This window comes from Heloderma suspectum, chromosome 7 (assembly GCF_057233095.1).
Source record: "Heloderma suspectum isolate Gila_16-S chromosome 7, 16-S_ref, whole genome shotgun sequence".
Lineage (NCBI taxonomy): Eukaryota > Metazoa > Chordata > Lepidosauria > Squamata > Helodermatidae > Heloderma > Heloderma suspectum.
This window is the reverse complement of record NC_139464.1, coordinates 123,377,353-123,404,346: the sequence shown is the minus strand read 5'-3', so window position 1 is coordinate 123,404,346 and position 26,994 is coordinate 123,377,353. Positions and strand designations below refer to the sequence as shown.

The 26,994-nt window shown below is 48.8% G+C and overlaps 1 protein-coding gene across 1 annotated transcript; it reads right to left on the bottom strand.

Moving 5' to 3' along the window:
• Positions 1–20,957: 20,957 nt before the first annotated feature.
• On the bottom strand, positions 20,958–26,847 carry LOC146340294 (cyclin-dependent kinase inhibitor 1B-like). Its single transcript, XM_084811375.1, has 3 exons — positions 25,357–26,847; positions 23,972–24,105; positions 20,958–22,233 (listed from the first exon to the last, which is right to left on the bottom strand). Exons 1-2 carry the CDS (start codon positions 26,057–26,059, stop codon positions 23,984–23,986), a joined length of 825 nt encoding a protein of 274 aa, XP_084667501.1. The 5' UTR covers positions 26,060–26,847; the 3' UTR covers positions 20,958–22,233; positions 23,972–23,983.
• Positions 26,848–26,994: the final 147 nt, after the last annotated feature.

The window sequence follows — 26,994 nt, the reverse complement described above, 5'->3', positions numbered from 1 at the left end:
CGAGAGGCAAGTGTGGGGAGGAAGAAAACAATTTAAAATAAAAAGTCTTCTGTACTTAAAGCCTCTAGATCAGCAAATTCTGCCTGAAATGGGGAGGCTGAGATTATATCTCCAGAACCAGTGTCTGTAGTTTGCTTGAGGAAAGCTGAACTATGGAACTCCCTGCTACAAGGAAACAGTGGCAGCAAAGAATTTAGCAATTTCCAAAGAGGAGTTAGATATTAGTATAAAATGATATCAGTCATTGCCAGCTGATTATGCCAAACACCATCTCCATCCGCCACCATTTTGTGACTGGCTCTGACTCTCCCCAACACCTTTTTGTGACTACTGGGATTCAGTAATTTTCAGCTCCCTCAACAAGTCTTGGGGGTAGAAAATTTGAGAACCTCTGGTTTAAGGCACCTGATTTATATCCAGTGACCCCCTCCTCAGAATACTGCCCCTCCTCCATTGCATTTAGGCTTGAAAAAGTCTCCATTGCTGCCAGTGGAGGTTTTTAAAACCTAATTGCAGCGTATAGGGCATTTCTGGATGGGGTCACTGCTAGGGAGGAAAAGCAACCCCCCCCCAACAATTCCCCCTCCCCTGCTGCTTTTGGCACCAATGGATACCTTTTTAAACCCTCAATACAGCAGTGGGGAGCATTGGGGAAAAGAGTCACTGCTAAAGAGGGGACAGCTAGTCCCCCCCCCCAGTGCTGTGACACCTCCCCTCAAAAATAACCTCTTTCCTTCTGCAATCAGGCTTTTTAAAAACCTCCCTTGGTGCCGAGGGAGGCTTTTAAAAGCCTTAATTGGAATGGGGGTGGGACATTTTCTGGAAAGGAGAGTGTTTGTGTATGTGTCTTGTGTGCACAGAGAGAAAGACTGTGTGTGTGTGAGGAGGGAGGGACAGAGGGAGGGAGCCAGTGGGATCTGGGCCACATTCAGGGGGCCACATGCCAGCAGTATGGTAGCCCCCCCCCCCCCCGCTGTAGTAGCCCCTCCCACGACTGGCACTCAGTCCCCAACATGCTTGTCCAAACCAGCCCTTAAGTTGGCAGAGTTTCCCCACAGCTGTTTTAAAGTATCACAATATTGTTTAGCTTTTGAAGGGCACCGTTGCCCCTGGTTTGCAGTTATCAATGGAGAAGCCCCCCCCACACACACACACACCCATTGAAAGAATACATGCGGAGAACCCTGAGTTAGCCCCACTGTGCGCCATGGCCATGCCCCCAGCTGCAATCCTCCACGGTGGAAACATTTCCCTGCCATCCACACATTCAGACTGCCCAGGAAAGGGCTCTCCACACACCCTGAGGTGTGCACATAAAGTTGCTCCATGCGAAGAGGAACTCCACCCAGTCTGCAGGGAAGCCTTTCTGCTCTAGGCCACGGCAGCCGGAGGTGTGGCTGCAGTGTGCGGCAGAGATCAGGGGTAGCCCACTGGGACCTGCAATCCCCTCATGCCTTCTTTCGATGTGTGCTGTGTTCTTTCAAACCTCCTTATCATAACAACATATCATATTTGAGGTAAATCGCCTTTTGCTTTGAAGAACTGCCACATGGCCAAAGAGGCAAATGGGCCCCGCTAAATGAGACGGGGTGAGGCTACAGCACCCACAGAACCTACGAGAGACGTTTCTTAGGCTTGCGTCACTGAGAAGGGGAACGAAAGAAGGGACAGGTTGCATAGAGCCACTTGCAAGAACTGAAAATGGGGCCCTGCCACCTATTTGGAGTTATGCCAAACTAATCCACCAGTTCAACTGAGGAAGTAAAAGAGATGCAAATCAATAGCATTGCTTCATATCTGTGTGGATATAAATGGTTTTTAATGCATTTCGCTCCAGTAGTTTGGGATTCTGTATCCTCTAATTAATCCAGTGCTGTCCCTTGCTATGCCTCTAGGTCAGGGGTGGGCAAAAGGCAAGTCTGGGTTTATCAGTATATTTATGGATGTTTTGCAATAGATTAGCAAGAATTTCTGACTCCCAATTATTTAGCAACAACAGCAACTAAATTATATCCTCCACCCAAATTATACTGCTGAAACAAAGAACGTTTGAGGTAACATGGAATGGATTTTGGTGTGGAAGGACTGTGGGTTCCGTTCAGTTCTGGTGTTCAAAACGAATTCTTGGGCTCCAAATTGCTTCATTCTAAGTGTACGTCTTTTGCACCAGGCAGGCTCCAGTTGTGGGGTTCTATTCTAATAAAAAACAACATAGATCCTGCAAGCCTCAACCCTGCCCACCTGATCTAGGTGATTAATATTGGCAGAGCTCTGGACGGAAGGGCAGGATTCTGAGTATCTCATGGGAACATAAGGCAAGCCCTGCTGAATCAGACCTACGGTCCATCTTGTCTAGTATCCTGTGGGGCACAGGGGCCAGCCAGAGGCCCCCCAGAACTACAAGCAAGGCTGGAGGCAACAGCCCCTTCCCTTTGTTGATCCCCGGTAGCTGGCATTTAGGGTCATTCTGCCACTGAACACATTTGTTCCATAAAACTCTCATGACTAGTAGCCATTGAAAGCCTTATCCTCCATGACTTCATCTAATCCCTTCTGCAAGCCATCCAAGATGGTTGCTATTACTGCATGTTACGACAGCAAATTCCATACATGAGCTATGCATTGTGTGAAGAACTACTTGCTTTTGTCTGTCCTAAATCTACTGCCAATTTCATTGTCTGACCTTACGTTCTAGTACTGTGGTACGAGAGTTATCTTGGTGCTGAATTTTATTTTTAGTGCAAAGTATCCAGAATCCTGGCTATGGCTTGGCAAAGCACAGCTCAAGCCACAGCAGGGGTAAAAGGATCAGGGATTTGGTCATTATTAAAAGCAATCCATAATTAGTCTAACTTACATTGTGGCTCCAGCCGTTCACTTACTGTACAGCTTTTTATACCACCCCTTAAAATGAATTCCCAGGGTGATTTACATTAAAAAACAACAACAATAAAAATACAAATAAATCAGATGAAATCAATCATAACATATAAGAACTAAAAGGCAGCAAGACAAATAAAAACCATCAACAAGATTAAAATTATACCTTAAAGGCCTGGGAAAACAATCAAACAAAAAAAGGTCTTTGCCTGGTGCTGAAAGCATATCAAAGTAGACACCAGGTAGACTTTGCTGGGGAGAGTATCTATAATTGGATGCCACTACTGACAAAGCCTTCTGCTTGGTCTCAGACATTGGGTGAACTTATAGAAGTTGTTGTTGTTGTTCAGTCGTGTCCTACTCTTCGTGACCCCATGGACCATAGCACGCCAGACCTTCCTCTACTAAACATCTTAACATATGAGAAAGCACATACAGATGGGTGGTTTTCTGCCAGCTTGCTGGATACTAACCACCTTCATAGAATAGTAGGGTTGGAAGGGGCCTACAAGACCATCGGGTCCAACCCCTTGCACAATGCAGGAATCCAAGTCAGAGCATCCCTGACAGATGGCTGTCCAGCCTCGTCTTGAATGCCTCCAGTGTGGGATAGCCCACCAGCTCCCACTACCTTCCAACTAGAACGGAGAAGTTTGTATACAAGCTGTTACATAACTGTCAGATGAACCCTGTCTTTTGGAAGCTTCCATTCAAGACGATGGGTTGGATCCAAATGAAGGGAACAATCTTATGGCCATTAGACGCAGTCTGGGGGCGGGGGGCGGGGGGATAGGAAATTTCAGATTCCTGGAACCAAGGTCAGAGACAGTATACTGTCTGACCTTGGACCCAGGAATCTGAGCTCCCTGCTCCTGCCCCCTCACTGCCAGGACAGAGATAACCATGCCAGCTGCCTCTCTGAGGTCACAAAAGCGACCTTGGAGAGGAGGTAAAGGGAGTGTTCCTGTGGGCAGAGAGGGGAGGGGACTGGAGAGGCTGGTTTGTGTCTTTCCCCGAGGCCTGTGCAGTCTCCTTCCCTCCCCTCTATGATGCCTCAGCCAGACTGGTGAAAAACCCTGTCTAGCTGAAATGCAGAGTGGGAGGCATAGTGGAGGCGGAGGTCACCTCTGCCACGCCTCCCACTCTGCCATGGATACTTGTAAGCCTCCGAGTTCAGAGGCTTACGAGTACCAAGGGCAGATCCCATAGGACTGCGCCCTTAGCCATACTTAGAGTAGGCTCACTGAAATTGATGGGACTAATTTAAGTAGATCAATGGATCTACTCTAAGTATGACTACATTTGGCTCTAACACTATATTTCCGCTAGCAATCCATGGGAGAAAAGGGTAAAATATTCCGCCAGCCTTGAGTGAGTCATTTCATCGATCAGATAAGATCTTTATTTTATTTTTATTTTTTTTCCATTGGCTTTAGATAAATTACAACTCTAAATTTCATTTCTACATGCAGTTATAAAGATGCTAGATTAAAACATCTGCTGACAGTGTGGGACTTAAGTGTTCTGCTTTGAATACTAAAAAACGTGTTAACACCCCCCTCAAAATATGGGCTGGATCCAGCTGAAGTCAAATGCTTTCACGGCTTCTTTGTTTCGACGAAAGAGGGTTAAGGCACGGCTGCAATCCTGCACCCAGCAAGATGCCAAACAGTTCCTTTGGCACCCCTGTACAGCCCTTCCCAACTCCATCAGCAACGTCCATGCACAGCCCAAGTACGTCATGGCCTGGGCTCTCACTTCTCACCTACTGCCAAGCATCCTGATGGCCACTTCCCCCATGCTGCTGGCCCTCAGGCTGCCTCCAGCAGACCTGGGAATGGTGCCCCATGTGGGAGCATGAGGAAAAGTGGAAGCTGGGATGCCTGAAGGCAAGCATGGAAGGTGTGCCTGGAATCAGTGCCTGCCTGCAAGTCTTAATTGTGCTTGGAAGACCACCAGTTTGCTGAATATTGAGTCCGCTAATGGAGGAGAGTTATAATGAGAGCCATTCTACATCTGGCTCTGTGTGTGCAAAGACTGCAAGTTTGCAACCTTCCCGTTTCCTCTCCCATGGCGAAAACATCAACCACCCATCCTGCTCAATGAGCCAGCAGCCTCTCTAACCAAAGGAAGGTATGGCCAGGAATGGCTGGCCATAGCAGAGTTTTGAGCATGGCTGCAATCCTGCACCCCATGCAAATGGAGAGCAGGACACAGAGCAACTCCCACTGAGTCTCCATGCACAGCTCAGTTTCAGGCTGCAGGAATGAAACAGACTTTGGTTCCAGTGCAAACAGCCCGTCATTGTAAACGTGCTTGTGAGAAGGAAGTGGCTATTTTCTTGACAACAACAGATCAAGTGGGGGAGGGGTGTTAGAGGGAGAAGGTGTATTTTTCATTTCCCTGGAATACTAGCAGGAAATTATATATACTGAATGCTAATAGCAGACAGCCTACTTTAAAGTGAAAAATATCTGTCTGAGATTATTACATTTGTAGCTCTACTACAACAACCAGTAGAGGTCTCTCTTCCACTAATCCAATAATAATTGTTTTTCACTTTTAAAAAAAAATCTGTTTTAAACAAATTTATCTGTGTGTGTGTGTGCATGTGCACACACGCACGCATGCACGCATGCACACACTAATGCAGGAAATGCTATTGCTGAAATGGCTGCAAACAGATGCACACTTCATCCTGGGGGCTGTCCCCATGAGCAATTTACTCCGACCTGGCTGTGTTTGGAGGTCATTAGGGATAGATGACGTTGTGGCCATCCCACAGCCACCCCGGAGCTTATCAGGGAAAAACCAGATATCCTGCAGCTGCTTAAAGTCTGATTCTTTTCCTTAAGTCGGTTCTCCCCGGTATAGTTGCTGTGTGCCCCAACCCCCACATTGACCTCAGGTATGCTAGCCTGCCCAGGGGGCTGCCTTTCACCGTGACCCCAGTCAAGGGGTGTTTCCTGTTTGTCCCCTGAATGCCCACATCAGAATGTACAGAGATCCTCCTCAGCTGAAAAGGCACAGTATAAAGCAGAAATTCCATAAATGCTTTAAAGCACAATCTTGAGGCTCTGATTCTCTGCTGTTTGGCTTATAGCCTTAGGAAGTAACCTCACCTTCAATATAGCGATCCTGCGCAGCATTGATGGGGCCTGGTTTCCCATCCCTGTGTTCTCCCCCCGCCCTTTCCCAGCACAAGCATATGTGTGTCTACCCTTGGCCTGATCCAGCATGGCTCTTCATATGTTCTTCCCTAGTCCCTGCCCCAACTCTCAGGAAGGAAAAGCTCTTATCTCCAATCAGCAGCTGATCAGAGGTAAGAGTTTTCCCCCGCTGAGCACTGAAAAGGGCTGTCATTGTCAGAGCTTAGCAGGGAAAAGCTCTGATCAGCTGCTGACGAGATGAGAACTTTTCCCTCCTGGGGAAAGGGTGTCAGGGCAGGGAGGAAGCTGATGAGCGGTTCAGTCCTGCTTACTCCTGAGTAGACATGCAGAGGCTTGGTATTTGGGATGCTATCTGAAAGTGCTGTGGAGTGATTAAATCCTGCTTACTTATGAATAGTGCATCCCCCATTCTCCCAGCGAACACTGGTTGCCGCACCCAGGGCCAAAAGGGTTATGCGCTCCTGTTATAAATAAATACACAGACACAGACTTTTCCCTACTTAATTTGAGCACTGCCAAGAAACAGCAGGAAGCCAGACCGTAGTGATTTTCATATACCTATTAGAACTTGCAGTTCCTTGGCTGCCAGCATCTGCTATTAAAATGTTGTGATCTTCCCTTAGAACTCAGAATAAGGTGGGATATAAACAGTGGAGGCTGGTGTTGCGGATTTTGGTGGGAAGCTATCCTAGGTGCTGAACCCTATCCCCAAAACAGGTTCCACACCTTGGATAGCTCCTTTGGAGTTCTGGCTAGTTCAGACTGAAACCTGGAATGGATTCACAGCCCCACCAAAATTGGAGCCACCAGCCTCCACTAGATATAAATGGACATAAATACTTTGGGAACAAATAAATATATACAATTCCTGGTAGGTTTTTACTGTTCCTATGGGGTAGTGGTGCATATATTTGAAATAGCCCTTATGCCCATTTAAATTGTTGGGGAAAGTATATTTGAGAATACAGGGATGATTTGAATGAGAAGAAAGGTAACTGTAAGATACACTTGGATCAAATTTATTTTGTTCTTTTTAATTATTACATGTCAGGCTTCTTTTTGTAAAGAATGAATACATTATTTTAAAAAAACTGAATTGTCCCTAAAGATAAAATATAAATACCGTCCCCAGACAGGGCTAGGGCTAAGGAACTGAGGCTGCCCGCCCCACTCAAGGAAATTCCAGGCTCCTTTCCTGAATTTTAAAACTTTCCTTAAAACACAAAAGTGAACAACACAATTCAGCCGAAGTCCTACTGATGTAATTGGAAAATGTTAAATAACTAGTTAACTCTCTCCAGTTGAAACCAAGGGTAGTATCCATAGGACATGGTCTGAACGCACAAGATAAAGTAATTTTGCTCAAACTAAACAGGTCTGGGTCTGGTTCTGCCTTGGTGGGAGACAACCTGGTAGCTTATACAGGCCACTTTCCACAGAGAATGGGATAAAAAGCTGGTAACTAAATAAGATTCAATAGGATTATGCCTTTACTGTGCAGTTAGTTCTATGCATGTGTACTCAGACGTGAGTTCAATGGGCTTATGCCCAAGTGAGTGTGCACAGGGATGTAGCTTCAGTCTCTAATATTTTTACCTACAGAAATACAAGGTAAAATGAGCAGGTAACACCAACTGCTCATTATGAAGTAAACCTGCCCCTGTCTTCTAGTGTTCTCGCAAATTAATAGAAAGGCACTAGGATGATTGACAAATGCTTGTTATTTTATTTTTTATTACGATTGAATTTATTATTAAGTGTAAAAATTAGGTGTCGGATGTTTTTCGCCAGCGTACCGTTTCCCCAGCCAGCGAGCCAGGCTTTTCACTGCATGAGGCCAAAAGGCCGTTGCTACTTCCCCTCCCCATCCGACAAGTTGGCATCCTCTCCCTCCGCCCCAAACAAGGTTTGCTACTCATTATGGCAAAGACGTGGAGCCTTCTTGGATGCCTCCAGGGGGTTGGGCAGGGCAGGGCCTCCAAGCTCCGCCCCCTGGAAGACCCGCCCCCTTCCAGGAATATCTGCTGTTTTCTCTGATCCCAGGTTGGAGGCAACAGTGGGGATTCCCTGTGTGCCACTACCCTTCCCAACTGGCGAATCTCCGCTCCAGTCAGATACTGGAGATAACAGCAGGGATGTAGCCGGCAGGGGACTTGGCTGGCACCGGAGGCACAGCTGCTCTTCCCAGCTCTGGCCAAGTGGCTTGGGACAGCACAAGCTGTGCAAAACCAGGGACTCAGACAGCACTGGGAGCTGCAGCCCTTCTTCCTTCCTGGTGCTGGCCAAGTCCTTTCGTGTCGGTGCGTCACCCCTGAGGCGATGCCGCACGCCGTGTCAAACCAGGGGCCTGGCCCACACTCAGAGCACCTTTTTTTAGTCCTGGGAGAGGCACAGAACTCCATGCCTCTCCCAGCACGGAGAAAGGCACCATGGCCCAGGGCAAGGCAATGTCGCCAGTGTGCATGGCCGTGCCCACTGATGTCATTTGGCCTGGTGGGGGGCAATTTGGCCCCCCACCCTAAAACAGTACTGCACCTCTACTTTATGGTGTTCTGAAATCATTTCATCCAGTGGTAAAGCCCTCTTTGTCTTACAAGGCCTGTTTAGTGTTAGTCATTATCTTTTGGTTGCTGTATGACAGGGGCAGACCTTTTTAGGCCATGGGCACATCTGGCAATTTGAGAAACTGTCCTGGGCACTACCACAAACAGGCTGCTATTGAAGGCATGGCAAAGGGCAAGTAACCTGCCCAAAAGACTAAGCATAAGGCAGAGGTGAGGTCTGAGCCCCAAGACATTAAACCCACCAACAGAAACCTATTTCACACCAATACCAGCTGCCCATAAGAAAATGTGTCATATTAAACACAAAAATGGGAGGGGCAGGGGACCTTGGTGGGCACCGAGAAAGATGTCCGGGGGCGCCCTGGTATGCATGGGCACCACATTGCTGTATGAGGTCTTGTGAACTGTTATGTATTTTATTGTTACAAAATCTATGTTAGGGTAATACCTTTTATTAGGTCAACTCTAAGGTCACAAAATACTGTGCAAGCTTTGGAGTTCTCCAGAACTCTTCATCAGGCAAGATGTTAGCTACCCTTTTCCTCCCTCCCCCATTTTGTTGTTGTTGTTGAACGTCTTGCCTGATGAAGAGTTCTGGAGAACTCAAAAACTTTGTTTGAGTTGGCCTAATAAAAGGTATTACCCCAATTTGTAATTTTTATTTTGGCCAACATGGCTACCTTTGCTTTTCATTTTATGATGTTCAGATTAATGAAGGTGCTGAGAATTCCGTTGGAGATCCCAAATTCCACTCACTACACAACAGTTCCTAGAGTTCCACAGGAAGAGACAACACCTGTTGAACCAGTTTCCCTCTGTAGTGCAGATAAGACCAAGAAGCAGTGCTGGTCAGGTTAGGCAAAACGAATGGTCACAATCGCATGCCAATAGAGGGAGAAGGACCTTCTCACCATTACCTTTTGGTACCAGGTGACAGCAATGGACAGTGCTGCAGCCAACACTGAAAATGCACATTTGCTAAGCACAGCTACTGACATCATCGGTGCAACCATGCGCTTGCATGGTGCTGGCTGTGCCACCCCACTCCTCCATTACGGCCTCCCAATAATGGCAGGAAGGCTGATGCCGCTCTCTGTTGCAATGCCCCAGCAGCCAGCAGTTTCCCCTAGTGAAGCTGTCTCGTGGGCTTCTACTACTGATAAGAGCCTCTGAGCTTGTCACTCATAGGAAACAAAGCCCTGTGAGGAGAGACGGAAAGAACTGGGCATGTTTAGCCTTGAGAAGACTGAGGGGAGATAGGCTAGCACTCTTCAAGGCCTTGAAAGGTTGTCACAGACAGGAAGGCCAGGATCTCTTCTCGATCATCCCAGAGTGCAGGACATGGAATCATGGGCTCAAGTTGCAGGAAGCCAGATTCCGGATGAACATCAGGAGAAACGTCCCGACTGTTACAGCAATACGACAGTGGAACCCATTACCTGGGGAGGTGGTGGACTCTCCCACCCTGGAGGCATTCAAGTCGAGGCTGGACAGCCATCTGTTGGGGATGCTCTGACTTGGATTCCTGCACTGAGCAGGGGGTTGGACTCGATGGTCTCGCAGGCCCCTTCCAACCCTATGATTCTATGATCTGTGCCCATGGGAACACTCCTTTGGGGAGATGCCCTGCATCTGAGAGGACAGTCTTCATTGAATCTCTATTCTAGCCTAGGCCATCATTTTTACCATCTCATTCTAAACATGAGTAATACAAAATGTTCTTTCAGTGTCATGTGTGAAAACGCCCTTAGAAAAAACTAGGGCGCCGTCCAGAATTTAAATAATATGCCCAAAGTACAGACAACAAGTCTGAACTGCAGGAAACTGGTTCTCCCCCCTGCCTTTCAGTCCGGCGCCATGACCACACTCCCCCCCCCCAATAGATCTGAACGAGATTAAAGAAATAAGTTTCAAAGGAAGAAGAAGTGAAGCAGACAAAGAGACTTCTTTAATTACTACACAGAGAGGAATCCTCTGTCCGTGCTCAGTGTTAGTCACCACTCCCCATCCTTGGGAAAGCCTCAGTCAGCCAGAGGGAAACTCCCACGTTGACAGATTGTTAATTGTCATGAAGTTTTAGAAAGATGATGGGAGGGAGGCATATCTGGGAGTGATGAAGAAGGGGGGGGGGCGTTGTGGTCCTGTGCATGTTTACTTGGAAGTAAGGACCATAATAGCTTTACTCTTGAGTAAGTGTGCCTAAGATTGCAGCTTCAGTCTTAATGCTTGTTATATTTTCTTACTTTATTTTTGTGATAGCTTTAAGAAAATATCATCATTATTTATATGGTGCTTTAAAGTGTTCAAGGGAGGCTCATATATGTTACCTCATTATAACCTCACAATAACCTTGTAAAATGGCTCAATATTATCATCTCAATTTTGCAGGTGGGGGCGGGGGCAGCTGAGGCAGATGTTTGCCTGAGGCCACTTGGTGAATACAGGAGAGATGAGATTTGAAGCAGGAACTTACTACTTTGTAGTTCAACTTTTTAACCCCCACACTACACCAGCAATACATTTTTGAACATCCTGGAATTAGGATTGCCACTGCTTTCCTTGTCCTCATTCCTGCATCTTTACAAACTTTCTTAAAAACTCCCTTGCCAGATCTACCAAAGGTCCACTCTGTCCAACATTCTTTTATTTATTATTATTTATTATTATTTATTATTATACGGTCACAGACCATTCTGTTTCCAGCAGCAACCAGCCTGCTATGTCTGGAAGCTCACAAGCAGGGCGGGGGGGTCTGGAGGTGATGACTGTCGCCTGCCTATTGTCCCTGCTGAGAAGTCCATGGCCTCGGAGCAGTTCTGTCCCAGGGAGCGCGCCAGCCATGCGTAGACTGGCTCTCCATGCATTGCCTCACCTTTCTTTTCTCTTCAGTCATGTAAGCTGGTGAGCGTCACCACATCATCTGGTACTGAATTCCATTAAGTTTGTTGTGCATTTTGTGAAGAAGCAGCACACAGATTAGGCAGGATAATCTACCCCCTTGATTGTATCTTTCTGAGCATCATTTTAAATGTCTAACACCAGACATTTAATGTTGATGCACAGAAGCAAGGCCAGTTTTTAAAAGGGAGCTGTCAGGATGTTTTAAAGAACAAGCATAGAATTTCCTGCCTGCAAGCCATTTAGCCACCCGTCCCAAACCCAATCGCTTTCCATTCTGCTTGTTTTCTATAAATCTAGCCTGGATGTTGTTGTTCTTTCTTATATTGCGGAATTCCACATTCACCAAATTCTTGACTGTTTATTTAGCCGCTGTCCTCCCAGCCCCCCCGCATACTCCTTGCTTGCCATCCATCGTAGTTATGAGGTAGGGCAACAGCTGCAGGGAAATAACATGCATCAGTCTGAATCTGGGTTGCTTGCCAGATGTCCTCTATTTTAAAACAACAACAACAACCTGTCCCTTATTCCAGAACACAATGACTCCTTTAGAACATTGTGAGAAGGGGCTGTACCTGTAAAGCAGGGGAACACAATCTGTGCCCCGCCCCCGGGGCTCTGACCCCTTGCTACCAAATCCCCCCCATTGTACCACTCTCCATTCCCTCCCCCAGAGATCCTCATACAGATCACCGTTTCTCTAGCAGCAAAGAAAGAGCCATCTGTATCAGGATTGCTGTGTATGTGTGTGCGAGCGCATGCATGTGCATGCCTGTATGGCCCACAACCCCTAAACCAGGACCACATGTGGCCCTTATAACTTAAAACAACAACGGTTGTGCACCCCTGCTGCAGAGGGAAAGGGGAGCTGGGAGGTCTTGGACTGATGCTGAATCAAAGGGATAGGGGGCTTATACCTGGGGAAGAGGTGAGAGGGAGGAGAACCCACAGTTCAGTAGCAGAGCATCTGCTTTGCATACCCTCTCTAGCTAAGGATCTCAGGCAGCAGAAGAGACCATGGGGAGTTGTTGCCAGTGGGTTGGATGGGCTTGAAACAGACTGAGAAAAAGGTGTGTGTGTGTGAGAGAGAGGGGGGGGGAGAATTAGAATGAATCATGGATTACTTTTGATTTTGTTTCTCTTTTATTTCTAAGAATGAAAACACTGGGAATATTTTCCCCGCTTGGGTTTATGTTCTGAATTGATAAGTCACCCTTCATTTCAGAAATACGACAGGATAAGAAGTAGCCCAGCTTAATCCTATGTGTGCTTACTGAGGGTAAACATGAATAGACTCTTGCTGCATGGCTACAATCCAAAGTGTTCTTCCAGCCTCTTTACTTAGAACTAAGTCACACCATGTTAAGAACATAAGAAGAGCCCTGCTGGAGCAGACCAAGGGTCCATCTAGTCCAGCATTCAGTTCACACAGCGGCCAACCAGCTGTTGACCAGAAACCCACAAGCAGGACATAAGCACAACAGCACCCTCCCGCCCATGTTCCCCAGAAATTGGTGTACATAGGCATTCTGCCTCTGATACCGGAGGTGGCATCTAGCCATCAAGACGAGCAGCCTTTGATAGCTTTCTTCTCCAGGAATTTGTCTAACCCCCTTTTTTTTTAAAACCATCCAAGTTGGCGGCCATCACTCCATCTTGTGGTAGCAACTTCCATATTTTAACTCTGCGCTGTGGGAAGAAGTCCTCCCTTTTATCTGTCCTGAATCTCCCACCAACCAGCTTCATGTTCAACGTGCACAGGAATGACAGACTTACTTGGAAGTCTAATTGAATCAGCACGATCTACTTCTAAGTAAAGCTGGTTAGGCAAGATGTAACTTAAGTGCAGTTGAAATCCTCTGCAGGCTTCTTTAGGCGCTAGCGTCTTCGAACTCCATGGGACAGACTTCGGACAAGCTATGGTTTGGAGGATTGCCTGAACTGGGTCTAACGTGCAACTGCGCAGTGCAACCCTGCGCTGCGGCACATTAGACCCAGTTCAGACAATCCCCCAAACGATGGCTTGTTGTAGCAAGAACAAATGCAGCCTTACTGGGGAGAAGATCCCACTGAAGTCAACGGGGCGCGCATTTGCGGAGGGTGATGTAGACTCTGGGCCACCAAAGCTCCCACACCACGGAAAACGCGTTACATCCTTGAGGTGCCGCGGGGCGACTTTGCCTAGCCCCCTGCCGCAGAGGAGCAGCCCGCCTGGAGGCCAGCTCCCCCTCGGGGCACTCCATCAGCAGCCCCTGGCCGGTTCTTCCTTTCTTTTTTCCGGGGGCCGCAGGAGATGCTGAGAAGTAGCCGCCCGCTGCAAACACTTAACGGGGGGGGGGGAGGCTGGCTGCACCTTCCCAGGTACAGTAGACTTCACCCCCACCCGCTAAGGAGAGAGGAGGCGGCGGCCAGGCCGCGGCCTCCGGTCCACCCGCAGCAACCCCGAGGTTGGCGGGAGGGGAGGCAGGGGAGCGCCGCAGCCTGGGACTCACACTGCCTGCGCCGACCACTGGGCGGGAAGGGCAGGCACGGCAGGGCAGCGAACTCGAGCGCCGCCTCCCGCGCCCCCCCCCCGGCGCCGGATCCACCTTAAACAAAAGGGGGCGGGATCGCCCGCGGCTGCTGTGGGCGCCCCGCTATGGCCCGCTGTGCCCTGCTCTGCCGGCTCATTGGTTTAGCCGACGCCAATCCAGTTTGCAATCGCTACCGTGGCTGGCGGGCGGGGGGGCTCTGCGCTCCCCGGCCCGTGTGGCCCGCTCGCCAGTAGGGCCGGGCGATCCGGATAGAGCCCCGTGGGAGCAGGGTGGGTCCAGTCCCGGGAGACTTACTCCCGAGTAAAGGAGGGCTGCAAACGTCGCTGCGCTCTTAAGCGCCACACACTTTAAAGTGCCGGGGGGGCTCCGTCCAGGACGGGCTCCCGTGGGAGGAGGGGCGCCCAGAACCGAGCGGGGCCCTTCCCGAGCCGAGGCGCTGCGCGCGCCCCCTCCGCGTTCGGCGAGGAAGCGCCACCGGCCGGGGAGCGCGGGGGGGAACAGCCTGCTGGGGCTCGCGTCGCATCCCGCGCGCTTCCCTGGGAGCAAGGCTGCGGTCAGGCGCGCTTGCCGGGGCGCGGCAGCTTCGGTTCCGGAGCGAGCGGGCCCGGGCGCCGCCGAGCGCCGCGGGCCTTCGGGGGAGAGCGCGCGCGGGAGCCCCGGAGCCCTTCTCGGGAGCCTCGCCAGGGGCGCTCCGCGGCTCCCGCGCGCGGCCAGGCTGCCCTCGCGCCCGCCGCCGCCAAGTCTCGTGGCCCGAAGCGGCGGGAGGAGGGGGAGGGCTCGCTCGCCGCTCCCTCTCTCCCGGAGTGTCGCCCGGCTGTGGGCGTGTTTACTCGGGGGCCGGCCGGCCCCTCGGGGTTCGGCTGAGCTTACCCTCCGCTGGGCCTAAGCGTGCATCCCTCGCGTTTGTTTCTGCCCGAGCGAGACGGCCACCCTCCCGCTACTTTCTGCAAAACGAGAGGAGGAAGGTGGCGGGTGAGCAGGCATCGTGACATTCCCCCGAGCCTCTCCGGAAATGCGTGGGAATGCCTTTTCCATCCTTCGTGAAAGGGAGCGCGCCTCGGGAGGGCTCCTAGCACGGCCAATCGAAACACCCTGTGGGCGAAAGAAAACGCACCTTTCCCTCCTGGGCGGGCTCGCAGTGGAAAGAAAAAAGACCCAAGGAATGTTGGGGGCACGTGGGAGGCTCCCCAGTGGGGGACAGCAACCTCTGGACGCCAGCATTCCGTGAAGGAGGCCGGACGACTGCGCGCTACAGGCCTCGTCTGAAAGCGCACGCCTCTCGTCTTGTCTAATTAAATGGGACCTTCACCAAAAGGAGTGCACCGGTCAACCCCAATCTTCTTCCTCTTACATTCAGTCAACCCGTCCCCTAATCTTGTTCCAGGTCTCTTCTCCCCTTGCACTGGAAATGTGAGAAGCAATTTTTGGATTGCTCCTTCGTGAGCGGAGGTGGAACAGGCTGGGAGATGGTGTCACTAATGTTATATTATTTTTAGTTTTTCGTCACAGTTCCTTTGCCAAGTGTGTGTTTTCCCTGTCTTGGGGCTTTTGTAATCGAATCTGGCCCCCAAAGAGAGACACTTGGATTGGAAATTCACCTTGGCGTGAAACTTTTAAGGGCAGGGTCGATCCTAGGAAATAGGTGCCCTTAAAATGCTTTTGAAAGTGTGTGTGCGTGCACGTACGCTGGCTCCTCCCAGCCAGATCAAGGAAAACTGACCCCCCCCCCATTACCAGTAGCGTAACTAGGCACAATATGTACAATGGTGCAACATTTTATTTATGTATTACATTTCAATTCCACCCTTCCTCCAAGGAGCGCGGGGTGGTGTCAGGATAAAAATGAGGAGAGAACCATGCACAGCAATCCTGTGAGGTAGGTCAGTCAAGCTGAAAGACAGTGACAGGCCCAAGGTCGCCCAATGAGCTTCATGCCTGGACAACAAAGATCATGTGATTGGTTTCCAATTATTTTCAGTATAGAATAATCAAATATATCCACAACCATGGTTATTGTCCAGGGGGAGGGTTGTAGAAATTGCAAGTTATTTATTCATTTCTATACCGCCCAATAGCCGAAGCTCTCTGGGCGGTTCACAATAGGGCAATAGCCTCTAACTGAAGACAAGTATGATATAGACGGAACTGATAGCTGTACATTGGAGCAAAGCCTGGCACGTGTCAGTACACAAGACATGCACATCAGCAGTTTCCTTCATCATTGGATAGCTCAGTTCTATGCGTGTCTACTCCAGAGTGAGTCCCACTGAGTTTATTGACGTTTACTTGTAAATCAAGCTAGACAGTCACCCCCAATCAATGACTTCCATACATTCAGGAGGCACTTAATGCTTGTTGATATTTAGAGCTGCACAACATAAAGGTTTTTTCCAAAGTGTTTTTCCTTGCATGTATAGCATGGAGGTAGGCAAGAATAGACTTGCATTTTGATGCTTTCCCCTGTTCTCACATTCATATTAAACACTTAAGATGACTCCAACACCAAGTGATGATGTGCCAGTATGATTTTTTGTCTTCACAATTCTATATATCACCATATTTCTAAGGAGATCAGGGCAGCATACATGAGGATGTACCATTTTATCCTAACAACAACCCTGTGAAATAAGGCGAAAGGTAATGAGGCTTCCATTCTAAAACTTCATGGTGCCCCATGTTAGTGGGTGGGTGGAATAGGGTTGCCAACTGACAGTGGTGTGGCAGGGGGAGGACCCAGCCTGCCCTGCGCTTATGTCTTTTTAACAGTAGCTTGACATGCAGAAATCAGCAGGTGAAGGTTTACATGGCATGGAAATAGGCATGTAAAGGTAAAGGTGTCCCCAACCAGTCGTGTCCGACTCTAGGGTGCGGTGCTCATCCCCATTTCTAAGCCGAAGAGCCAGCTCTGTCCGAAGACGCTTCCGTGGTCATGTGGCCGGCATGACTGAACACCGAGGTGCACGGAACGCTGTCACCTTTCCCACCGCGGCGGTACCTATTTATCTACTTGCAATTTCTTGCTTTCGAACTGCTAGATTGGCAGAAGCTGGGACTGAAGACGGGAGCTCACTCCGTCACGCAGCACTCGGGTCTCGAACTGCTGACCTGCCGACCTTCCAGTCTGCAGTTCAGTGTCTTAACCACTAAGCCTGCTAATCCACGCACACACACACACTGGTATGAAAGGGACAGAAGCAGGGCCTAGTTAAAAAAAAGAAAAAGTTGGCAATTTCCCTAGCTGAGTGAGTGTGTGCCGCTTGTATTTTTTGCCTCAGATATCATAATGGCTAGGCCAGCCTTTTGTCCAAAAACCCATCACTGATATATTAAAAGGCTGCCCTTCTAGCAATTTAGTCTAGAATAGTGTGATGTTATTGGGATACTTTGGGGTAGGTAGCTTGAGAAGTGTGGTTTCTTCTGGGCTCTGTCTGGACCCTGTCTCACCAAGGATGTCAGCAGGAGCGTGGTAGGGTCTCTTCTGCACCCTCCATGAGCTTCCCATCCCACTTCATTTCCTGAGGATTAGTGATGCCACCGAAATACATATTTCTTGACTTGGACAGACGGCTGGGGCTCACAATGCTTGCTTCGGTACAAGGCAAGTGTTACTGACCCCAAAAGTTCTTCCAGTAGTGCTGGGAGAATTACATGTCCCAGCATCCCTTGCACCCTACCATAGCAGAGTGCCAAGCATCAGGAGGATGGAGAAGAGAACTCCGCTTCTTCCCTGCCAGAGTGGGGTGGGAGGCTTATGGGAGGTAGGGAACCTTGCCGTGCCCCTGATGACATCCTTGGTATGACAGGGTCTAAACAAGGCTCAGAACCAACTAACCTCTTTCCCAGACTTTTGGGATATCATTCGGTTCTCACAAGCCTGTTGGACAAAGTTCTCATCACTACTTCAGAGTGTTTTCATACATGAATCTTGCTTGATTCCTTTACACTTGATGGCTAATTGTGTGAACTGATTCTACTGAAATAGTTGCGTTTGAGGGGATATGAACGTTTCATCTGTGGCCCCCACTTGACATCACATGTGAGTGAGCCGGTCCGCAAATGACTGGCTGCTGAAAGTACCAGCTGACTTCTACGTATGCAGGTGAATGGGACAAGTACAGTCCCGAGGGGGTGGAGTGGACTGCACCACTTCAGACTTCCGGTGTGGGCAATTTTTGAATGTGTGCTAGCCCCGCCTACTCCTTCCCTGCTGTACTTGTTTTACAATTCCAGGGAATGTGTTTATACTTCCAGACCATGCTGGGGGGGTTTATAGACAGGGAAGAATTCAAACCTGAACACCCACACTTAAAGCATCGAATTGGATGTGCTAAAGTTCTCTCTCTGGTTTTAGGAGCTGTGATTCACATGTGTAGACACCGTGAACATGCGCATGTTAAGCAGTCCCCAGTTACCACTGAACTGAAGCAGTTTGGGCTCTAATTATTTGCTCTGCAGAGCCACTCATGGGGTATGGAATAGCTTGAGGATTGTGGTTTATGGCTTCAACGGTGCAAAAGTCGTTAACAGGCCAATTGAGGCAGCCATTCTGGGCTTTTTCTCTCCCTCTGGCTTTATTAGAGGTACTCAGAAAGACCTTAGTTTCACCTCTACCCTCTGGTTGGTTATTTGTATGTTAGCTCTCTGTGTTCGGTATTCTCTTCCTGTAGTGGTGCACTTTTCTCAGTTTGGGGCCAAAGGAAGGAAACCACATATGAGAGCTGCTTCATCTGAATGTGGTCTGTCGTTGTACCTTCCTAAACAGAAAACATGGAACTTTTCCCTAAAAAGTTATTTTAATAAAGCTGACTTAAAGGCAGGTGCAAAATGTTAATGCTGTCTACATTCCACTTTCTTCTCAATCTTCTGTGCTTCGTGGTGAATCGGGCACAGTTGGGTGCTTAAGGATGAGAAACTTGGATGTGGAATATTTAAAAAGTGCATTTGATTTAAAAAAAAACTTGCAGGAAGTCGTTAATTCTGCAGGCACGTGCACTACTATTATTTTAAGCAGGTGGCTTACCAGTATGGGGGGGAAAGGAGGGATGCTTTACTAGTCCTATTTGTACACCTTTAACCCACTAATGTCCAAGTTGTATATCTTGAGAAAACTGACAGAATGCCAAATAGATAAATGATGAAGGGATCCTGTATTCCCAAGGTACCTACCTTCCAAGGAAACTACTTGCTTTACCTCTGGATGTTTCATTGTTCTGGCCTTATATCCTTCTATTTGGACTCCTTTGGTGGGCAGGGGATTTTGCCACATCTCTGTGTTCGTGTGATCAGATAACTCAGTCACTTCTGATACTGAGATGCAGCAGTTACCTGCCCTCAGAGGTGACATGCCTAGAATAGTGACAGGTACATAAAGTACACAGGGCTCCTCTGAAGGCAGGTAGTACTTATGACTGCATATAGTCAAAGTAACCCTTTGAAAGTGTAAGTGTGCCTTAAATTTTCATTCAGAAAAAAGTGTACCTCAGTTATCACAGTTATGGGTATTCCTGTTTCCTAACCACAGCGTGGCATACAGAAATGTAGCTGGTGAAGCATTTCCAGGCAGAGCTGGTGCAAGACATCTTGGAGCCTGAAGATATATAGAGATAGATGATAGATAGATAGATAGATAGATAGATAGATAGATAGATAGATAGATAGATTGATAGATAGATGATGATAGATAGATAGATTGATAGAAAAGTCCATCATGCACACAGACACGCAGAGTGAATTAACTGGTTGATTTTTCTGCATAAGCCCCATTGAAATAAACAGTTGTGCAGCTCATTTCATCGAGACTTGCACAGAACTTCCCAGTGGTTGGGCCCTTCCTGACTTGCTTCAGACACTGCCTGTCTTAATGAAGTCCAAACTCTACTGTGTGAGTTGGCCGTCTCAGTGGAGATGAAGTGACAGGAAAATTCCACCTGCTTAAGTTTCACATGTCAGCCTGCTGTTAAACACATGGGAGCGGGAGCAGTACAGACTGGCAGCAACCCACGCCTAAAGCAATTGCATTGGCTTGTCTGCCTACACCACTACTAAGGGGGCACAGTCCATCCTAGCACTGGCACAATGCCACACACGGAGTGGTCCGCATGGTGTCCAATATAGGCCTGCTGTTCCTGCAGCAAAGTGCCTGGGCTATGGTCAGGTATGGGAGGCCTGTGTGTGCCACCCTGTCCTCATTCTCATCCAAGCCTCCCTCATGCACAAATTAACTGAATGTGGAGTAAACCTAGGCAAGAGGGAGAGCAAGTCCTGCACAGGCTTCTGATTCCTGATAACACCCAGCACACAGTGATACACATATAGCAAGGGGGCAGCAGGCCCTCTTAAAATCCCTCTCCAGACATATCTGCTTAGCATTTGCTTTGGGCAGCAGATTCTAGAGTGGGTACTACTTCCCAGCCTCCAACCTCCATTTATGTGCATAATGAGTGGTTGTGTTTACAATTTTAATCTCACTTCCAGGCTGTAAAGCACATTCCTAAAGAGTATGCCCCATTCAACAGACGCCCTAGTCAGGCATTCACCACAATGCACAAGGGTTAAAACTGAGTAGGGGGTGCATGCCTGTATGTGACTCCTGTTCAGACCTTCACACGTTCAGCACAAAGGTCTGAGAGTTTCTAAGCACATCCAGCTGCACACACTTGGAAGCCAATCTCAGCCCATCGGTAGTGCAATGGTGGGGGTGTAGGTTTAACCCTTTCCCTTGCACTATTTTCCTAATGTAAAGCCCATCCACACGCTTGTCCTGATAGGGGGCGGGGGGAAAGCCAGCTGGCTATGCCCTTCACCACAGGAGAAGATTAGAGAGCCTTTATGTACATATCTGGGAAGTGGCCAAATATCCATACTGTGCCAGGCCTTAGAAAACACACACCAGAGAAGTCAATTAATATATATATATTTATATTTATATATGGCAGTTTTCTTTATTGATTGCTTGATGTAAAACAATATCAATTGGCAACTGTTTTCACACATTACAAAAAAATATTAAACTTGGCTCAGTCTGCAATCATTTAAGCACAGCCACATTAATTAACAAAACAAATCCCCCCAACTAAAAAAAAAACAACAACCCTACCAAATAGAGCATTTACAAATGCACACAAAAAATGCCGCTTTGGCTTTCTGGGAAAATATCTTCTAGATTAAAAAAAATCTTTTTAACATAAATAAGTTAGTATAATTTCTCAGTGTCTTTACAAAGTTATGTACACAGGTACATTTCAAAACTTTATTTTTAAAAAAACATGTAGGCAATGTAAAAATACTGTTTAAAGATGTAGTATTCCTTTTCATTTACCCACCCATGAACATCAGAGAAGTGAGTGAGATGGTTGAAGTCCAGGGTTTTAGTTCCCATTCTATTCAGGGCATGCATTTTAAATTATTTTTGAAATGTGAAGTAATATTATAGATGGCAAAAACATATTAGAAAAGGACTTTTAAAGTGTTCTGGGGTGGGACCCTTTATGATGCTACATAATGGAAACAGAGTTCCTACATACAATTTAGGACATAATCCCATGGGATATTCTCCTGCAAAGCCCCATTAAAATTAATGTACTTTTCCACAGCTCCCATTCATTGTAGTGGGTTTTAGCACAGGTAGATGTACCATTGGATTGTATCTTTAATTAATCAAAATTTCACCAGCAGATTCCATCCATCTACTGTAGCCAGTGTTTACATGTTGATTTTTTTTAAAGGTCTTTGTGTCCATTAAAAGGGACAATACATCTTTAAGAAATAATTAGACACACATGCTGCTTCTCTTCATACAATTCTCTGCTTGCTGGGCTTTGGAAACAGATTTTGAACCCATCACCTTTTATGATCTCAACCCTTCCCAGGACAAACAAACAAAAAAAAGTGGGGTGGGGAAGAGAGGTTTATGTGCTACATAATGTAAAACTATATACACAGGTAGTACAATGAAGCAAATGAGGAAAAACCTAATTGCAGAATGCTACATCCAATGCTTTAAGAGGCAGATCTTTTAAGAGTGCCTGACTTTAGTGTTATTCAATTACAGATTTGTTTCAGTGCTTGTATGAGTTCTCCATCCCATGGAGAATCAGTGATATGTTTTCTGTCATATATAAACTCTGCATCTTCCTTGCTTCATGAACCCGATGCTTCCAAAGAACAAGGAAACAAATGTTCTTAATTCTGAAATTAAGGAAGAGAGCAGGCATAAGTTGGTGAAGAGAACCACAATAGCTTGTTTCATGATTAGGGTACAAAGAGTCACAAACTGCTATCAAAACACACAGCAGGTCAACACTGTTGCTTAAGGTGCAGCTTTGGGTATGGTGGCAGAAAACATGTGTGCAACTGATCAGGGGCTGCTAGATAGAATTTGTTTCATTCAACCAGCCAGGGTTTTTTTTGGGGGGGTTGCCTTTTCTAGTCCAATCAATACAACCACGTTTGTCAGGCAAAACTTCAAGAAGCCTACAGATTCTGCTGGGCTACACTCATCAGTGGACAGATTCTGTCTTGGTTCTGATCACAATCCGTCAGGTTTTCATTCATGTGTTCATACATCAACATTGCTCAGCCACTTTATAAGCCTTCCATAAGCAAAAGAGACATGTCCCTGCTTCCAAGGGAACTTGTAAATTTTGCAATATACATTTTGACACGATATGACAGCAAACCAGGATTCAGGGAAGATTTCTGCCCTGGCTCTGTCTGAGCCCTACCCACTAGGCCCATTCAGAGAAGCAGTATTTTTCAAATAAAGAATTGGCAAGGCTGTAGGTTTTAGTGGGGCATTGCTAAATTTGGTGCAACACACACAGCTATTTTCTGGGGATGGGGGAGGCGGTGGAAACAAAGCAATGGAAAACCCTGCCCTGTTTCTCTCTCGACTGCTATTGGTCCACACGCAAGCTTTCATTTCCTTTTCAAAGACTGAAGTAAACAGTCAGTAGTAGCTGAACCTGCACACATGTCCCTGCTAACCCCAGGAGGATGGGGGTGGCCTAAGTATCCAGTTCCAAATGTAATCTTTCGCTCATTTGCAAATTATGTTTGTCAACTTTCTTATAGCATTCCTGCTCTGGAAAACTACCCCAAAGGTTTTATTTTCCAAACTCCTGTCCTTAGTTGAGAGTTTCTACTCTACACATAGCTTCATGTCACTCCTACTAAAGATACAGTCCAAAGCACACTTCATCATTCTGTGCCACTGAACTCAGTAGGGCTTACTTTTGAGTAAAGAGTGTGCTGGGCTGAAAGCATTTTAAGGATTGCACACAAAGGTTCACCACCTGCAGAAGCTAAATTAGGTTATATTGTTGTGAGGAAAAAATATTTAGAAAAAAAGGCCAGTTTTGGTATAGAAGGGCCTTCCTCCCACATGGCCCTGACTATTAAACCACAGTGGTTTCTTGCAGTTAAGGGCCGAGTAAAAGCGTGATTAACAAAATTGAAATATCTTTAGTACATTCTCACTAATACACATGAACAGCATAGCACCCCAATGCTAAATGCATGTGAAGCCTGGTCATGTGTCTATCTACTCAGAGGTAAGTCCCAGAGAGTTCAGTGGGGCTTACTCCCAAATAAATATGCACAGGATTGCAGCCATAATTGGGAATGTATTATACTGGCTTTGGTGGATTTTTACTTTCAAATGAAACTAACTCCCATTGAAATCAGTAGAATTTACTTCCGAGTAAGTTTGGGTCGGGCTGCAGGTATGCTTAAGATTGCAAAATAAGATCGACAAGAGTCCTGTTCTGAAGTTACCCTTGCAGCCCACAAATGTGCACGGATCCAATTACAACGGTTTACCAACAAGCTTAATTTATACAGGTATTGAGGTGCTCTCAGAATGGATCCTTCTTTTTCTGCCACCTACATAGGTTTTACCAAAAAACTAGCAGGAAAGGAAACCCACCTAATAAACAATTTACGTTTGGCTCCGCCTCGGGCTGGATTTCTTGGGTGTTTGTTCCACTGCGCTGGCACTGGGAGGGTCTTCCGAAATTGCCTCTTCTGTCGTGTTGGCTCTTTTGTTTCGAGGAGAGGCATCTAGGAGCAGGGTTAAATAAAAAGAGGGGGAAAGAAGCTTAATATTTAAAAAAAACTTGCTGCCAAGTGCTGTGTTAAATATGAAGACAGCAGTCAAGTGAAGGAGGCGAGAGAAAATACATTATAGGAGGCAGTCCTTGAGTCATCTACCATTTGCATGAAAAATGGGGCAGCGAAGCTGAATGTTCACTAACCATCTCCTCCACTATTCGTCACATCAGAAACTACACTGTTTTTCAAACAGTTTGGCTGGTGGCAAAGTCAGCCCAAAGTCAGTCATTTAAGGAACCTGATGGCAGATGAGCCTTTGGTTCCAACGTTCACCTTCTCTATTCCCATGATGATAGGCAGCAATCTTCAAGCCACTTATTCTAGAGCAGTTCTGCTGGTTTCAGTTAGACGTCCCCAGAATAAACAGATCTGGCGTTAGGAGCTTCTTGCCACCTTCACATCCACCAAGATTAATCCAGAACACATTTTATTTGAAAGTTGGTTTTCTTGATTTGACTGGAACAACCGTTTTCCTGACAGCTTTGGGTCACGGTCCGTAGGTCAACATAAACTTGGAGTAGCTGTACTGTTTTATGGGAGACAATCCCACCCACCCTCACTGCCACACACTCAGCTATCTTGAGGACTGCAGCCTTCAAAAGAAACACAATCACCCAGGGCCCCAATTGCCAGGAGAATACCACATATGCTGCCCTAAGCTTCAGGGAGGAAGGGCAAGATACAAATGTAGCAGATAATAAATGAAATTTAAAAAGTAACTGGGGTTTACTTCCAAATAAAAACCCTTTGCAACCGAAGCGTAGGATATACTCTTCCTCAGCTGGCTTAGTTGGTTTAAAAAAAAAAAAAAAAGGATTAGAAAAACACATGGAGGACAGGTCTGCTAGCTATGATAGCTGAGCAAAACCTTCATGCACAGAAGCAGTGTATCTCTGGATTGCGGATGCTGGGCGTGGGCAACAGGGCAGCTCATCGCCTTCGTGCTTGCGACCTCCCAGAGAGGTCTGGCCGGCTGCTTTGGGGGCGGAATGCCGGACTAGGCAGACCTTCGGTCCGATCCAGCTCGGCCGTGCTTGCGCTCCAGAGCGGGAGGGCTCGCTGCTGGTCGCGTTCTCAACTACCGCTCGCGCAAAGGACCGCTCGTTTAGCAGGAAGGTCTCCCCGTCAGCGTGCCCGCGAAAGCAACGCTCGGGGTGCGCGCCTCGCTCGGGGGCAGGGGGCGCGGGGAAGGTACTTTACCATCCGAGGCGGGTCGCTTCCTCTGCCCAGCGCTCTGGCCCGCTAAATCCGCTGGGGCGCCGGCTGCCTCGGTCTTGTGCTCGGCCCGCGGCGCGTCCTCCTCGCCCGCGATCCCCTGCGCGCGCCTCCGCCCCGCCGGCGGGCAGTCGCCGCTGACGTCCAGGCCCCCCGAGCGCGGCTTCTGGCCGGCGGACTTGGCCAGGGCCGGGCTCAGCCGCGGGGGCCTGCTGTAGAAGTCGGGCAGGGCATCCTTGCCCACGGCTCGCCACTCGTACCTGCCCTCCAGGGGCAGCGACCTGTGGAAGTCAAAGTTCCACCTCCGGCGGCTGGCCTCCTCCAGGTCCCGGCTGTGCTTCTGCAGCTCCCGGGCTAGCTCTTCGCGGTCCACGGGGCCGAAGAGGCTCCTGCAAGCCGAGGGCTTGGGGTAGTCCGCTTGCCGGGCCTCCATCCTCTCCAGGGTAGGGCTGCCATTCGAGACGCGCACGTTGGACATCGCCGCCGCCGCCGCCGTCCCCGGCCGCCTCTGCTGTCCGCGGGGGGGGATCGGCGTCGCTGGAAATACCGGCGTGGATTCGCCCACCCTCGAACTCGCGCGAAAGAGGGGGGCGAGAGGGGGCGGCTGCGAGCGCGACCCCGCTGGAGAGGAAACCTCCGAAACACAAAAGCAAAACACCCCGCCAGCCCCGCCGCCGAATCCTTGCATAAGCCAGAAGCGGGGAGGGGGGCGGAGAGGAGGGGGAGGGGAGGGGAGGGGGAACCACCCCGATGTTCGGGCAGAATGTGTCTGAGTGCGGATCAAGTGTGCCGCCGGCGGGGGGGGGGGGACCAGGGGCAAAGGGAGGGAGAGAACAGGGGCTGCTCCGAAATGAGCAAGTAGATCGAAAATTCTTTTCCCGCAAAGCCCAGCGGGGCGGATGCTCCCCGTGCGGATCCTGCGTTGGCGAACTGCGCCTTTGCAAAGCCCGGCCCGGCGTCGGCGCTGCGCGGCGGGGCCGCGCGGGCTCTCCTTTTTTTAGTTCTTCCCTTTCTTCCTTCCTTTTTTTTAAGGTTGAGGGGGGAAAACAAGGAGGGGGAGGGGGGAGACGAGCCTCTTTTCACACAGTTGCCCAATATGGCGATTGAAGGGAGGCTGACGGAGAAGGAAATGATTGACACGGGCCGTCTATTTAAATAGAGGCGGCGCGCTATTGGCTCCCGAGGCGGGCGCCGCCCCGTCCCAACGCTCCGGCGCTTCGAGGCGAGCCCGCTTTAAAGGTGGCCCGCGGAGGCGCGAGCCCGGCGCGCGGCGATGTGGGCCGCCGCCGCCGCCGCCGCCGCCCGCAGAAGTGGAAGCGGGACTCCCGCCCCGTTTCGGAGAAGGCCGAGGCGCGCGTCTCGGCGCGCGTCTCGGCGCGCACCGTCGCTCGGCCCGGCCCGGCCCGGCCCGCGCTCCTCTCCCACTTTCGGTATTTCTCCCAGCGGTGGCCAGACGCAGCTGTGCCATGCAGGGGAGGGGAGGGGAGGGGAGGGGAGGGGGTGACGTCAAGCTTCCCCGGCCCCCGAGCTGCTTCCCCGGCCCCGCGCGCGCGCGCGCGCTTCCCCCCCCGAGATTCCCCACGGCGCCCTGATGCGCGCTAACGTTGCCGAGCGAGAGGACGA

Bases quoted from the DNA above. Each gene is read 5' to 3' on its own strand.
- LOC146340294 (XM_084811375.1), bottom strand. From the start codon at position 26,059: ATGCAAGGATTCGGCGGCGGGGCTGGCGGGGTGTTTTGCTTTTGTGTT. The intron at 24,106-25,356 runs GTAAAGTACCTT...CCCTGCTCCTAG, and splicing joins GAAGCGACCCGCCTCGGATG to ATGCCTCTCCTCGAAACAAA.